We start from the raw sequence: 16,830 nt of genomic DNA, 5'->3' as shown, positions 1-16,830 counted from the left end.
CTTGTTTTTCTTTAAATTTATTGTGCCTTTCGGTTTTACGTTTTCTTTGTGTTTCACTTTCACTCTCGTCTTGTGTGCTGGGTGGTTTTTGCAAGTTTGTTGGAAGTAGCTGTTTGGTGAAAGTTAAATATTGGTGGTTTTTATCATAGTTGTTCTTCTTATTCCCTTAAAGGTACGCATTTTATGGTTTTTTTTGGTTTTTTTTTTTTTTTGTGTTCATATGTTATAGAAGAAGTAGTAAAATGACGAGGAAGGTTATTCAGTAAAAACTTCTTCCGGAAGAAGTTCCTTCTACCGAAAGTTAATGCTACTTATTCTGGAAGAAGGTCTTTCGTAATAAGGTGTGTCAGCTTCCGGAAAAACTTCTTCCGGTAGTACACACTGCTTCTTCCGAAAGAAGTTCTTCCGGAAATTATATTTTTTTAATTTTTTTGGAGTTGTGTTTTTAAATTTGTGAAAAAATTAATATATATGAATATTATAATTTATAATATTTGTATTTGATATTTTTTAAATTGTGGATAATTGGTTTAATTAGGTATAATAATTTAGGTATATTATTAAATGATTTAGATAAAATAATTGTATTTTGTTGTAATAGTAAAATGTTTTATTAGTTGTTAGTTATAGTGTTAACTTTAGTTTAAGTAAATAATTTAGTTTTAACTTTTGTATTACTTGTGTATGATGCATAATTTAATAATATGTCGTTAAGATGGACGAAGATCAATGGACGTATGACTATACGATGTCACAAGAAGTTCATATGGATTATGATAATGAAGAAGAATGTGGTGCGAATGAACCACATGTTGATTGTTCGAATGCTTTTAATACCTGTCAGGTAATCATGTTCATTAGTTTGAGTCATTTGGTTGAACGTATGTTTCGTATAAAAATTAATATGTTGGAGTTGTGTTATAGGTCTTTGGTACTCGAGATGATATTTTGCAGTGGGCTCGAACAGTTGCCCATGAAAATGGATTTGTTGCAATGATTATGAGGTCTAACATAGATACTGGTAGCAGAGGAAGAAGTTCATTTGTGTTAATTAGGTGTGAAAGGAGTGGTCTGTACAAGTGTAGGAATAAAAAATTCGTTAGAAGAGATATTGGGAGTAGGAAATGTGGTTGTCCCTTCAGGCTTCGTGGGAAACCAGTGCATGGAGGGGAAGGTTGGATGGTGAAGTTGATCTATGGGATTCACAATCATGAATTGGTCAAGTCCTTAGTTGGACATCCATACGCTGGGCGATTGACTAAGGATGAAAAGAAAATTATTGTTGATATGACAAAGTCGATGGTGAAACCAAAAAACATCTTGCTAACGTTGAAGGAGCACAATGCCAACAGTTGCACCGCGATCAAGCAAATTTACAATGCAAGAAGTGCATATCGTTCTTCAATAAGAGGAGTTGATACCGAAATGCAACATCTGATGAAGCTTCTCGAACGTGATCAATACATTCATTGACATAGATTTAAGGATGAAGTTGTGGTGCGTGATCTGTTTTGGTGTCACCCAGATGCAGTAAAGTTATGCAATGCATGTCATCTGGTATTTTTTATAGATAGTACCTACAAAACAAACAGGTACAGACTCCCACTACTTGACTTTGTTGGGGTGACACCAACGGCGATGACATTCTCTGCTGGGTTTGCATATCTGGAGGGTGAGTGTGTTAATAATATTGTATGGGCTTTGGAACGGTTTCAAGGTCTATTTTTAAGAATTGATCGTCTCCCTGTTGTTATTGTCACTGACAGAGACCTAGCACTGATGAATGTAGTGAAAACTGTATTCCCGGAGTGTACAAACTTGTTGTGCAGGTTTCATATCGATAAGAATGTCAAGACGAAGTGCAAATCTTTAATCGGTCAAAAAAATGTCTGGGACTATGTGATGAATAACTGGGGTACTTTGGTTGATTGTCCGTCCGAACAAGAATTTGCTGAGTCCCTTCAGAAGTTTCAAATTGCTTGTTCACCTTGGCCAATGTTCGTTGACTATATTAACGACACATGGATTATCCCCCACAAGGAAAAATTTATTACAGCCTGGACGAATAAGGTCATGCACCTAGGCAACACAACAACAAACAGGTATTAAAATCTTTTTTTTTCTATTAAGGATTATTAATAAATGGTATTTAATTGTTGTATATTTTTCATGTTTGTTGTGTATTTTAAATGTAGGGTTGAATAAGCTCATTGGGCTCTAAAAAGAGTATTACAAAATAGCCTTAGAGACCTGTGTAGTGTTTGGGATGCCATGAACAACATGATCACGCTGCAACACGTTGAAATTAAAGCATCCTTTGAAACCAGTATGCATGTGACTGGACATGTATTTAAAAAAACCTTATACAAGAGGCTTGTTGGAATGGTTTCAAGGAATGCTTTAAATGAGATTGTTGGTGAGGTTGAGCGTCTACGTTATCTCGGCAATGATCCCTCTTCTTGTGGTTGTGTGATGAGAAGCACGCTCGGTCTTTCTTGTGCATGTGAGTTTTCTAGGTATACTGTTGGCAGCATCCCAGTGGATTCAGTCCATATGTTCTGGAGAAGACTTTGCTTTTCAGACCAAGGGTTATGTGAGATCGAAGTCAGCATCAAGGAAGAGATTGAGATCATATCTAAAAGATTTGAGGAACTTGATGTGTGTGGCAAACTAACTCTCAAGAGTAAACTTTGAGATATTGCATACCCTGATCATAACTCTATGTGCCCTCCTCCGTCAAAGGTCAACACTAAAGGTGCACCAAAGAAATCAATGAAAAGAAGTCAAAGATCCACAAAGCGTGATCCATCTTACTGTGAGTATATTGATGCTTTTCATTTTGTTCAAAGCAGCAACTCTTCAGTGAAACGTAGTGCATCATCTTCTGAACCGCCGAAGCCAACAAGGATCATCCCGATGTTGGATCAATTTGCGCCATTTATACAGGATTTCATTCACAACGTTGTGGATGTGAAAGCGGACGGTAACTGTGGATATCGGTCCATTGTCGGTTTATTAGGTATGGGGGAAGATTCTTTGTCGTTGGTGCGCAACGAATTGATTAAAGAACTTAGCAGATGATCGCATGACTACACCAACCTCTTTGGTGGCACAGAGAGATTTGAACAATTAAGGTTGTCCCTACTTGTTGATGGGTTTTTCAAGGTAAGTTTTTAGGTTTTTTTTTAAGAACAAACTTTAAATAACTTAGATGTGTATGTTTGCTTGATTCAGGTTAGTGTGGACAAGTGGATGGATATAACGGAGATGGGATATGTCATTCCATCACGGTATAACGTAATCCTTGTATCGTTGTCCCGAAAACAAAGCATGACATTTTTTCCTCTTAGAAGTCAACCACCATCCGATTCTTTTGTGCACCGCATGATATGTGTCGGTCACGTGTTTGGAAATCATTTTGTTCAGGTACATTGAAGGTAGTTAGTCTAAGAATTATGCAATCACTTCCCTAGTTCATTTGAGTTAATAATGTTTGTTCACGCACAACAGATTTATTTGAAAGACCATTGTCCTTTACCGCCTTTAGCGTTGTTGTGGTCAACCAATTGTTATTCTCAGGCAAAGCAGTGGCCAACTTCATATGTTAGTAGAATGCAGCAGTACACAAGCTTGATGTCATTCAAAAGAGACTATGTCGACCTAAATGAAGACTGAACATGCATTGTTTATCTAATTGTATCCATTATGCGATATAATTTGTTGTAAGCCATTAAAGGATAATTATTAAGCACTCATTGCGTTAAGAAAAAAATTAGTTGGTGCAACCAAAATCAATTATGCATGTACGATACATCATTGTCATAATTGACAACACATAATGATATGCATGCGTATTAAAGTTTGAGTGTGACACGACATTGACTTAGAAGGAAACATAAACACAAAACATGTTCACGCGTGTTCTTTTGTAAAAAAAAATGAAGCAATCTGTCGGTGAAAACCATGTATATATATGAGACACGGCAAACGCTAATAAATTACACATTATCTTGCTTTCACATACTCTCCCAATTGATACACAAAGTATGGTATTTTTAGGAGAAACTAGCAGTCAGACGATTTTTAACTCAAGGTTGGGTTTCATTTTTCCAAATGGATCGATTATTCACAACGATAGTGGGATTTACTTCCAAACTTCCACTCTGGTGCCCATTCGAGTACCAAACAACTGTGATTTTGCAAGTCTAAAAACCAAAATACACAATACCCTTCAGCTAACCGATAGACAATTTTTGGATGAAATTCACTATCGCCAGCCATTCACCCATACAAGTAACCAAATTTGCTTTCAATGTATGCAATTGATAAATGATGACGATGTCAACACAATGTTAATGTGTAATGATCAATTTTCGTGTGTTCGTCCGATTGAGTTATTATGCTCCATTGGAAGAACACCAGATGAAGTAATAAACTTACTTGAACGCACTACGACCCCTACTCATGAGGCGCTCTTGTATTACAACGGGAGATGGAACATGCCACTCCAGAAAAAATTTGTAGGATGCGCATTCATAGGAAAAAATCCAAAGAAATTTGAAATTCCTTCAGGATGTACCCTCGATGAACTGAAGGATTTGATAAAGCAAGTTGCATCTAAAAGGATTCCCCCTCATGGAATTCACGAATCACAAGCGGTAAGACGATTGTTTTTTCGACAATCAGGACGTTTTGAGTATTCAGATAAATTTATAAAATATGAAATTAATTAGCTGAAAACCAACGATGAAGTGCTGAAGGTGTTGGTACAGTCTAACTACTGGAAAAAATATGGGTCAATAGAGATTTTAGCTGTTTTTACTAAACATGGTATGGAATTCGAACACGATGTGGATACCACGTCGCTAAACGAATGAATGCGACATTGCTTTTTTTTTGTTTTTAATGTAACTTTTATCTATTTGTTTACAGTGTGTATGAATTCCATAATAAAATTGAAGGGTGGAAATCCTATTTTTTTTTTTAAATTTCGTGCTTGTTTTTTGAGGTGTTATTCGGTGGAACCGGCTGACCATATTATTTTTTTGGCTTCCTTGACATCCAAACATGAGAAATAGCGCCCCTCGAATGTCTTAGGCGACTCGCGCATAATTTTAAAAAAACCCCGAACATGGGTACTTGAACATGTGTGAAGGCTCCAAATTTTTTTTTTTAAAATTTCGTGCTTGTTTTTTGAGGTGTTATTCGGTGGAATCAGCTGACGATATTATTTTTTTTGGCTTCCTTGACATCCAAACATGAGAAATAGCGCCTCTCAAATGCCTTAGGCGACTCGCGCATAATTTTAAAAAAACCCCAAACATGGGTACTTGAACATGTGTGAAGGGTCCAAATCCTATTTTTTTTAATTTCGTGCTTGTTTTTTGAGGTGTTATTCGATGGAACCGGCTGACAATATTATTTTTTTTTGCTTCTTTGACGTCCAAACATGAGAAATAGCGCCCCTCGAATGTCTTAGGCGACTCGCGCATAATTTTAGAAAAACCCCGAACATGGATACTTGAACATGTGTGAAGGCTCCAAATCCTATTTTTTAAAAAAAATAGCTATCTTACTTTAAAACATAAACATTTAGCTATCTTATTTTTAAAAATTTATAATTTTAATCTCATTCTTATGAAGGAAATTCATCATTTTCAGAATCGAAATCGGAATCGGAATCAGAATCAGAATCGGAATTGGAATCGAAATCAGTGTGTCATATATAGTGCAAAAAAAGTAAAGTAAACTATATTAAAAAAAATGTAACAAATACAAAAAATGATGCCAACTACAAAACATAAATAAACATCATCAATGCTCTGTGCGCCGTCTTTGTCGAGCCCTAACACTTCCATCTGCGCTGGCACCCCCCTGGCGATCCTTAGGCAATCCTACATGATATCATGTAACTCTGTCCCTACAGTGACCATCCTAAGGTTGAGAACACGCTCCAACCTTTCTGCGATCACCTCATAGCCTTCGTAATCATCGTGTGGCAATCATAAAAAACATTTATTACAAAATTTAAAATAAATAACAATTCATCAAACATTAAACACGCAAACAATCTTACCACTACATGTCGAGGGGGGTCAAATGCCACTAGAACCTGTGGGATGTCCGGCTGCATGTAGTCCTCATGGTCTGGGGCAGGTGCATGTCTGGGCTGGTCACCTGCCTGGGTCGGTATCATGAATGGGTGAGATATCTGGAAAAACCACTCCATGTAATCTGCAAATACCTGCCCAGGCACTACACAAAGGTCACCCACAACTACTACGTGGTCCGAGAAATGCATCCACCTGTCATCTATATCATCATATGACAACGAAGCGCTAACAGGCGGCGGAGGGATGCTCTGAATGTACCCAAATTGGCATAGCACCCTCTCCGGTCGAACTGTGACCACCGTAGGACCCCATCTTATCTGACCCTGGAATGATGAAATCGGCTCAAACCCCCTAACCCCTCGATGGTCACTGTAAGGCAACCAGCACACGTCTGTGACCGTCAAAGCATCACAACGTGCCCGGTACGGGGCTCCTGTAATTCCCTTCATATGAGCCTTCATCGTCAGCCACCGGGAGGCACGAGGGGACGTCTCCTCATACGCATCATCGGTGACGCACTGATGCACACTCAGAAAATGCTCATAGATCCAGCACTACAAAAAAAAATTAGGTTAACATAACATAAAAATATGTTTACATCATAATCCAATGTAACATATTAACAACACAAAATTTACCTGTAATAAAGCAAGGTACCCCCCAATCTGCATTGTCGTGGTCCTAGAAGCTTCATCTAACTGGTCATACATATGAACCAGGGTCGCAGCACCCCAGGCATAGCCCCCACTCTGACCTAGGTCGTGAAAAGCCTCTAGATACACCACATGAACATTTGTTGCACTCTTGTTAGAAAAAAGAGTGCAACCGACCAGGTGCAGGAGATAAGCACAAGCTGCTACAATCCATCGTCATGCCTGGCATCTCATCTCATAGATCTCTCGAACCCATGAGAGGCGTACATATGCCCCGCGCACTCATACTGTCTCGGCTTTAGCCTCCTTACCAGACACCTAGAGCAACACCATCAACAAAAATACCGCCTCGTCCACAGAAAGAGCCTTGAAGCCGTGCAAGGCGCCACTGATAGGGAGAGATGGAGGAGTAACGACACATCATCTAGTGTGATCGTCAACTCTCCAACTAGAAGGTGGAAGGTGTTGGTCTCCCTGTGTCACCTCTCCACAAATGCGGATATAAGTCCAGGATCGCCAGTTACAACTGAATACTCGATCAATGGACTTAATCCTGTGGCGACAACCAGCCCTTCAATCGCAGGCACTGGCCTCCTAATTAATGCCACCTTCCTCCCGTGCGACACCAACTTCAGCTCAGGATGCTCCTGAATTGAAGTACAAATCATTTGAAATACACAAATATCAAAAAAATTTAATGACAAACAAATCAAGAAGAAAAAAGTAAGAAATTATAATACATGTCCAGTCCAAATGGCATGTGCGACATGCTCCGCAAATGAAGTCAAAACTGATGGGTCACGGGGCCCACCAGGAAATCCCTCATCAGCATGTGACCCCTCAGCACCATCACGACCTAAGTCCTCTACAACAGTCACATCTATGTCCGCGGTCATCTGAGGCACATCTTCACTCCTCTGAGCAACATCGTCAACCATATGAGGGACATCCTCAGTCACCTAAGGAACATCCTCTGCCATATGAAGAACATCCTCAGTCACCTGAGGAACACCCTCATCAACCGTAATATGTACTCGTCACCTACGGGCTGATGCAGTAGGCCTACGCCTCTGGGGAACATCGACTACATCATGCTCATCCTGTCTACCTCTTCCTATAACCCTAGCTAAAGCATGACCTAAACCTCGTGTTCTAACCATGATCTGCAAATCATGAAGAACACATATTTTTTTGGATCAAATAAACTATTCATATAATTAAAACCCTACATATATTTACATAAATCTCCAGCCTTACGTTATAAACCCTAATCGCATTACCCTAAGCATTGTTGACTACCCTAAACTAAACCCTACACACTCAACCACTAAACATATATCTTACACTCAACTAGGTCCTAACCCTAATACCAAATTTTTTATGCAAATACAAAAAAACAAAAATTTAACCTAATATATAATATTTAATTAATTTAACTTCATTTATATATAAAAAAAAACAAAACTAAGTTTAGAAAAAAATTGTTCCTTCTTCCGGAAGAACCTTCTTCCGGTAGAACGTTTTGTTATACTAGAAGAAGGTTCTTTCGGAGAAGCTACCGGAACAAGTTCTTCCGGTAGCTTTACCAGAAGAACCTTCTTTCGGTACAACAAAACGTTCTACCGGAAGAAGGTTCTTCTAGTGAAGCTACCGGAAGAACTCTCCGGAAGAACCTTCTTCCGGTAGCTTCTTCGGAAGAATCTTTTGTTCTACCGGAAGAATGTTCTTCTGGAGAAGCTACCGAAACAAGTTCTTCCGGTAGCTTTACCGGAAGAACCTTCTTTCGGTACAACAAAACATTCTACCAGAAGAAGGTTCTTCCGGTAAAGCTACCGGAAGAGGTTCTTCCAATAGCTTCTCTGGAAGAACTTTTCTTCTACCGGAAGAACCTTCTTCCGGAGAAGCTACCGAAAGAACTTCTTCCGGTATAACAAAATGGTTGCTCTTCGTCATTTTTAGGAGATTTTTCGGTCTTCTACCCTAAAGCCATCATCTCCTAAACTAACTAAACAGTTAACCTACGAGAGGAGGGGAGATAGGGGTTACTAACCTTGACGGCAAAAACGCAGCAACGGCACCACGGAAGCTTCACGGCAACGCAACAATGGTCGATGGAAGGCGCGGAAGAAGAAAAAATGAAGCAAGAAGAAAGAAGACAAAAAGGTGGGGAAGAAAACAAAGGCCAACACGTTTTCTTTTTAAATTTTTAACTTAAGAGCAATTTTGCCATTTCATAAAATTGCTGGGTGCACCAACAACATTGCTGGGTACACCTAGCATGTCCCAACAGAGTATCAATGTCATGAGCCATATGGACGTAAGCTAAGAGGCTGCTCTATCAAAAACATTAAAAATATATATTAAAGTCTTATTTATTATCACAATTTCATAACTTGATTTATTATGTCTGAAAGTTGTAGCACATACTATTTATGAAAAATATCATACTTCTATTTAAACGTCTCATTTTTTTTGTCAAGGGACGTAGCCAAATTGGTTAAGCAGATGTATGTCTAAGTTATTCTAAATTCTCTTATACATCTTTCATTCATGTGGATTAAAAAAACATCAATACAACCCATTTTGATTTTATTACCTAAACTTAATTTTTTATTTTATTATCTGAACTTTTTTTTTATTTCATCAATTAAAATCCGTTAAATAATCATGTAATATTTGATATATTACATATCATTTAACATATAATGTGACACTCATGTAATAATAATGTTATCAACTAATGTTACATAACAACAAAGACTAAAATTATAATAAAAAAATAGGAGCAAAAACACTAAAAAAATTCTAGAGACTAAAAATGAAATTTACAAATAAATTAGAAATCAAAAACCTAATTAACTCTATAAAAATACAAGAGACACAATAAATAAAAGTAGTTACTAAATAGAATATAGGGGAAAACAACATGACATAATAATGGATTAAATAGATTTTTATTGGAAGTGTTGAATCTTTTGATAATCTGAAATCCACTTTAATCTTGAGATGAAAGACTTCCATGCCTTCAAGAATGATTCTGACCTTTATGTTTCTAATACTTGTAATAACCCTTATTTTTTTATTTTAAGCCTAATAATTATTTTTGTCAATTTGGTTTCTCTAAAGTTTTGTTTTATAGTTTTAGTTTGTGTTGGTATTTACTAATGATATTACAATCATATATTGGAGAAAAAATTAAATAATAGGACAAATAAAAAAATACAATAAAAATAGCATATACAAAAAAATTACAATAGTTTTGATCTTAGTCAGATTTGATGTACAACTGTCTCTTACTCTATTGGATTAGAGACCAATCTCCTTCATAATAAGTAATTGTTACTTATTCAAAAAAACAAAATCAAACATGAGTTCATTCTTTCATTCTTCTATCATATAAATCATTCACTCATATGTAAATATAATGAAACCTTACACTACATTAAGGAAAAATCTACAGTTTTATAAATATTATAACAATGCAGACATTTTATAAAAACTTAAATAGAGAATTCTTTTTTAGAGATTATAAATATATTTAAGTTTTTTTAACTCTATAATTTCAATTAATATTCAAATTCCTTGATTTTTTTAACAAAGTCCTTGAAATTTAATATCGAAGCCATGGATGTATTTTCATCAATAAGAAGTATAACAAATATAAAAATTATTGAAGTCTGTGTGTGTGTGTAACAAATATCAATTTGTCGTTTTAGGTTTTATGACACAAATATCAATTTGTCGTTTGGGTTTTATGAATGGTAACAAATATCAAATTTTCGTTTGGAATTATATTCCGTGAACAATGACTTGTACCTAATCCCTCCATGTTGGATGCTAATAATATTATATTAAATAATTTAATATAAATTATATATTTTATATAATAAATGTTTTGATTAAAAAATACGTTAATTTCTTATTATGTGTTCCTTAAAATATAAGAAAAAAAGACACCAGTAACATAGAGAAAACAAAGTCAAAAGTAAACTAAAAAGATAAAAAAAAAAATTACGTTAATCAAATTGAAATAATAATGTTATATAAGCAATTAACTCGATATTGCACATGCTAAATGAACTAATAATTTATCCAATTTTATACATTTATTAATATTTTTTATAAAATGGATGTATTTTTAATGAAAGATAAAACTAATATCTATTGCAAAATTTTCTTTGTAAATATTTAATGCAAATCTATATACTAAACTTAAAATTAAAACAAATTACACTTGTAATTCCTACTTTTTTAAAAAAAATACACACAATATATATCATTCTTTTTTTCTATAGTTACCACTCTTTATTTTTATCCATTCACTAATTCTCTTAGTGTTTGAAAATATTACACTAAAATTTCTTTATATATTACATTAACATTTCTTATAAAAAATTTGACATAAACATTAAATTTTTTTGGAAGAGGTATAAACATTAAATAAAAAATATTATGTGTAATTTTTATAAAAAAATCCGAATGATTCATTAACATAATTTGCTCTAAAATTTTAAATAGATAAATTTCGTACCTATCAATGCATGCACTGTCGACTGTTACTATTTATTTATCATTTATGGGGAGACTTAGAACCAACTAGGTTAAGTCATTGTCAAAAAATCATGATTTAAGTTGCACTATTTCTTATAAAATTGAATCCTAAATTATGTACTCGCACCGCCACACCAACCAACAATTTGTCGAATTTTATACTGTTATTATTATTTATAATAAGTAGACTGACTACTAGTACCAATAAACGGGGTCAAGTAATTGTAAAAAGTCACGACTTGAATCTTTGATATTTTTTTATTCTTTTACCGAGTCAAATTTTTTATTTATCTTATATTCTCTCTATTTTTATTAAGTGAAGACGTGATGTGATTAATAAATATTAAAAAATGAATTTAATATCGTAAATAATAAATATTATGATAAAATATTCTAATATGAAAGTAATTTTTCTTAAAAAAATTATTTTAGAAGAATTAAAAAATACTAAGGACCACACCAAACATTAATAAAAACCAAAACTTCTATTTTATATTAAAATAAAAATAGACATATGTCATGAAAATTAAAAGCTAATTTTTTTCTCAAAATATTTTTTTCATGATTCTTTCTTTTATATATATATATGGAAAATATTTTTTATTTTTTAACTTAAATCATAAAATATGATAATGTCCTTAATTTAATTTTGAAAAGCAAAAAGATTCAATAAATTTTTAATTTTTGAGTGTGTCTTAAATACTATTATACACTAACTATGATGAATATTATAACATTCTATATATATATAATTCATTAACACCTTATGTAAATATAAAAGACATACACCATTAATATTAATATATGTTAATCCTATGATTTAAAATATCTTAATAAATATTATAACTTTATTTATTAAGATATTATAAATAATAGGATTAACATATACTGTGTTATGTGTGATGTGTTATATGATAGGAAAAAATGGTATTAATAACGTATTTAGTACAAAAAAGTGTCCATCAATAAATTTTTCTTTTATTAAAATTGAAATCGAATTAACCTAATTATTTTTCATTGGTCCGGAGCTTTTATTCTTCAAAAATTGAACTAGTTATTATCCTATATATTATAAAACAAGCATATATACATTTATTAAACAAAAAAGAAGAAGTTAAAAAACATTATTATAAAAATGTCAGAAAATCATTCTTCTTGAAGCGCCGTGGGTGCTGATGGTTTGATTATTTAAATAATTATAATTATAATTAATAAATAACTAAATTATAAGTGGTTATAATAATTACAACTAATTATAATTTGACATAATAGATTATTATTTTTAAAAATTGATTATATAATCATTTATGTATAACTAGTTATACCTAAAATTTTGAAATAATTATTTTTATAAAATTAGTTATAATTTTATAATTATAAATATTTTTTGAATAAAAATAAAAATTTGAAAGAATCATTTTTATAAAATTGATTACGATTTTATAGCTATTTTTATTTATTATTGTTAGTTATGATTATTATTTTTAAAATTGGTTTTATTTAGCTACCCTACTTGTCAGTGTCACATTCACATATTTAGTAAACGAATCAACAGATTCACATGCTAATTAATCTTAAAAATAGAAAATAGATTTTTAACAAACCAACGGACCAATAATTTATAAAAAGCCTTTTGGCATGGCGTTACGTCGCACACGCTCCTTGTTTCCACACCTATCATAATTAAAGAAGAAGTAGAGCAGGAAAACACGATGTGGGTCATGCCATATTTTCCATATTTCAATATTTCCATTATACTATATACATACAAGTGCTGTTCGTTAAGTCTCCACATTGAAGTATACATACCATTAATTAATTCTATTTCCATCATTAACTTTCAATTCGGCTAATGGACACATCATTGGTGTTTACCGTGAGGAGGCGTGAACCAGAGCTGATAGCTCCGGCGAAACCCACCCCTCGCGAAGTGAAGCTACTATCCGACATAGATGACCAAGATGGGTTACGGTTCCAAATTCCGGTGATACAGATCTATCGCCACGACCCATCCATGGCAGGGAAAGACCCTGTTGAGGTTATCAGAAAGGCTTTGGCCAGAACGCTTGTGTTCTACTATCCTTTTGCTGGTAGGCTCAGGGAAGGACGTGATCGGAAACTGATGGTGGATTGTACTGGGGAATTAGGTGTTTTGTTCATTGAGGCTGATGCAGATGTCACTCTTAAGCATTTTGGTGATGCTCTTCAACCTCCTTTCCCATGCTGGGAGGAACTCCTTTATGATGTTCCTGGTTCCCAAGGAGTTCTTAACACTCCCCTCCTGCTTATACAGGTATAATATATCTTTATTATATCTTAAAAATGTTCAATGATCAATAAACTTTTTTTTAAATGAATAAAAAAAATAGTTTTTCTTATATACTGGAATAATAAAAAATTATTTAGTATTTTCATTTTAATTATATTTCTCTTATTTATTCTTTTTATTAATTTACACTCGTTCAAGTGTAGTGTTGATTATGTTGCTGATGTCCTAAAGATTTTGATTTCAATTCTTACAATCATTATAAATTAAAGGTGATTTAACAACGTGTAAAGTGGTAAACTAAAAGTTATACCAATTTAAATTTATAACTAATTTTTTTTCCTATACTTTAAATATTCTGTTAGCCAAGGCTTTGATTGATTTGTGTCCCCTTCTTTATATATCCTTGGTATTCAAAAAATTATATTAATTTTCAATCAGTTTAACTCCATTCCATAGGTTCCGATTGGTAAAGTGAAAAAAATAGGGTGGATGAAAACAAAACAAGTGAAGCAAGTTATGTGAGAAATAATAAAATGAAAATTAAAGGTGATTGGACGTTGAAGAAAAATAAATAAATAAAATGACAAATAGAAATGTATGAAAAATAATAGAATAGATCTTATTGTTTTTAAAAATATTTTCATCTCATTCACTTACACCAATTAAATAATACAATTTGATTTTATCATCTCTCCCTTTCCCTCTTCCTCCTACCATGCAAACAGTTATAAATATACTTAAAAAATAAAGGTGTATTAGGATATCTATACTTGTCATGTGCCAGATTTTAGTTTGGAGATCAATTTCCACTTATTAGATCTAACATGGTTTAGTTGGAAATATTTAATTTGAAAAAATATTTTTTTCGGAAATGATTATAAAAAACTACATTTTTTCTTAATATGTTATTAACATTTAAATATGTATTCAAATTAATTGCTCAAATACTCAAATCCCACAAGTGAAAATGACTACAATGTAATTTTTCAATATTGTATTTCTTAAAGGAAAAAAGCTGTATTGTAGAAACGTGATTTTTGAAAAGTACAATGATATTATCAAACCCTTTATATAGTAGTGTGAAATAGAAGTAAAAGAAGAAAAAAAAAAAAAAAAAAAACAGGACAAAAATAATGGACCACAAAGTAAGATTATTCACGAGTGAGGTGATATCAAGAACAAGAGACATAATAAATAGAAGTAGTTGGTAGTAAATAAAATGTAAAGGAAAACGACCTGATATAATAATGAGTTAAAGAGATTTTTTATGTTTATTTTACAATTTTTATAATAAAGTTTAAATCTGGTATTTAATGTAAATTATTGAAAATTTTCATCAGTACGTAGGTTCAAATCTTTTAATTTATGAACATGCTTTTCATGCATGCGTTATGTGTACGTAGTTCTTACTCCCTTTTAAAAAAATGTGTCGTTCTTGTTTTATAGTTGAAGAAACAATTTTTTGAACAGTGACACATTTTTTCTATTTAATTAGTTCTTTAAAATTAAACTGTCTTTTTATATATGTTTGATTTTGTGTGAAAGACAAGAATCCATACTTTAAACAAATGGAAGACTAAAAGAAAGTGATTTTCATAAAACAATAATTTTATATTTAGAAAGAATATTAATTAAAAACATATTCAGGGTAGAGTAGTAGTTTCTTTGAGTTGAATTGGAATGGGCGCAGGTAACGCGGCTCAAGTGCGGGGGTTTCATATTGACTCTCCGGCTGAACCACACGATGAGCGACGCAGCCGGTCTGGTCCAATTCATGAGCGCGCTGGGCGAAATAGCTCGCGGGAGGCACGAGCCATCGGTCCCACCAGTGTGGCGCAGAGAGCTCCTGAACGCGCGGGACCCACCAAGAGTCACGTGCACCCACCGCGAATACGAACAAGTCCCCGACACCAAAGGCACCATCATCCCCTTAGACGACATGGCCCATCGCTCTTTCTTCTTCGGCCCCAGCGAGGTGTCCGCCATCCGCCGCCTCATCCCACGCGCCGATCAATGCTCCTCCTCCAACTTCGAGGTTCTCACCGCATGCCTTTGGCGCTGCCGCACCATAGCGCTGCAGCCAGACAAAGACGAGGAGGTTCGCATCCTCTGCATAGTCAACGCGCGCGCCAAGTTTGACCCACCTTTACCAAGTGGTTACTACGGCAACGCTTTTGCGTTCCCCGCTGCGGTCACCACTGCAGGGAAGCTGTGCGAGAATCCTTTGGGATACGCTGTCGAGTTGGTGAGAAAAGCGAAAGCGGACGTGACTGAGGAATACATGCACTCGGTGGCGAATTTAATGGTGGCCAAGGGACGGCCTCACTTCACTGTTGTGAGATCCTATGTTGTGTCAGATGTGACTCGTGCTGGGTTTGGAAACGTTGAGTTTGGGTGGGGGAAGGCTGTTTATGGAGGACCCGCCAAGGGAGGGGTTGGAGCCATACCTGGTGTTGCTAGCTTTTACATACCTTTCAAGAATGCTAAAGGAGAGGAAGGGTTGGTTATACCGGTTTGTTTGCCGTCTGAGGCCATGGAGAGGTTTCAGAAGGAGTTGAACAGTGTGCTTAACAACCACATCGTCCAACCTAGCATCATTGTTTCTTCCTTGTAGATCGATTCAATACTATTCCAGTTTTTACTTTGTGCCAATTAAGGAATAAAGAAATAATTTAGCATTTCATTTTGATGTGATCGAGTACGTATAATTAATTATTAACAAGCCAGTGGTACCAAGACAAGAGTGACAAAACTATTAGTTAATACTTCATATTATTTACCACGCCATGCACCGATGCACGATATACTAATTCAATGATATTACTAGTTTGTAGTTAGTCTTAATAATTTGTTAAGGTTTCAATTTTTTTAATACATGTAAGTTTGGCTAGTTGATACATATCAAAAGATATATATATATATATATATATATATATATATGATACGTAAGTAATATTAAAGATGAAAAGATATATATGCATGCTAGTAAAAGTTAATAGTATTTATGTCGACAACACGGTGTAATTCAAAATTTGTTTGTGTTAGAAGAAAAATTATCAAAAGAGTCACTATGTGCCACAAATTAAGGCAACTCTCCAATAGTAATGGTTTTTTTTTAAAGTCCAATAGTATTGAAGCTAATACAACAGTAATGAATAAGGTTTGATAATATCTTATAATATATATTTTTATATTCACATTAAAAAAAATACTTCTATCTAATTTCATTTTCACGCCAATATAT

General features: G+C 34.0%; 1 protein-coding gene across 1 annotated transcript; it reads left to right on the top strand.

Annotated features, from left to right (window-relative positions):
• Window positions 1-12,968: 12,968 nt before the first annotated feature.
• Window positions 12,969-16,269, top strand: LOC100799685 (benzyl alcohol O-benzoyltransferase). The gene is made up of 2 exons (XM_003536187.5): window positions 12,969-13,610; window positions 15,277-16,269. Exons 1-2 carry the CDS (start codon window positions 13,170-13,172, stop codon window positions 16,198-16,200), a joined length of 1,365 nt encoding a protein of 454 aa, XP_003536235.1. The 5' UTR covers window positions 12,969-13,169; the 3' UTR covers window positions 16,201-16,269.
• The last annotated feature ends 561 nt before the right edge of the window (window positions 16,270-16,830 follow it).

This window comes from Glycine max, chromosome 10 (assembly GCF_000004515.6).
Source record: "Glycine max cultivar Williams 82 chromosome 10, Glycine_max_v4.0, whole genome shotgun sequence".
Lineage (NCBI taxonomy): Eukaryota > Viridiplantae > Streptophyta > Magnoliopsida > Fabales > Fabaceae > Glycine > Glycine max.
Note: the sequence above shows the minus strand (reverse complement) of the source record. Positions and strands in the feature narration are given on the sequence as shown.

What these genes read in the sequence shown, in the direction of transcription:
- LOC100799685 (XM_003536187.5), top strand. Translation starts at nt 13,170, where the DNA reads ATGGACACATCATTGGTGTTTACCGTGAGGAGGCGTGAACCAGAGCTG. An exon ending in CTCCCCTCCTGCTTATACAG is followed by an intron (nt 13,611 to 15,276) that starts GTATAATATATC and finishes GAATGGGCGCAG; the next exon opens with GTAACGCGGCTCAAGTGCGG.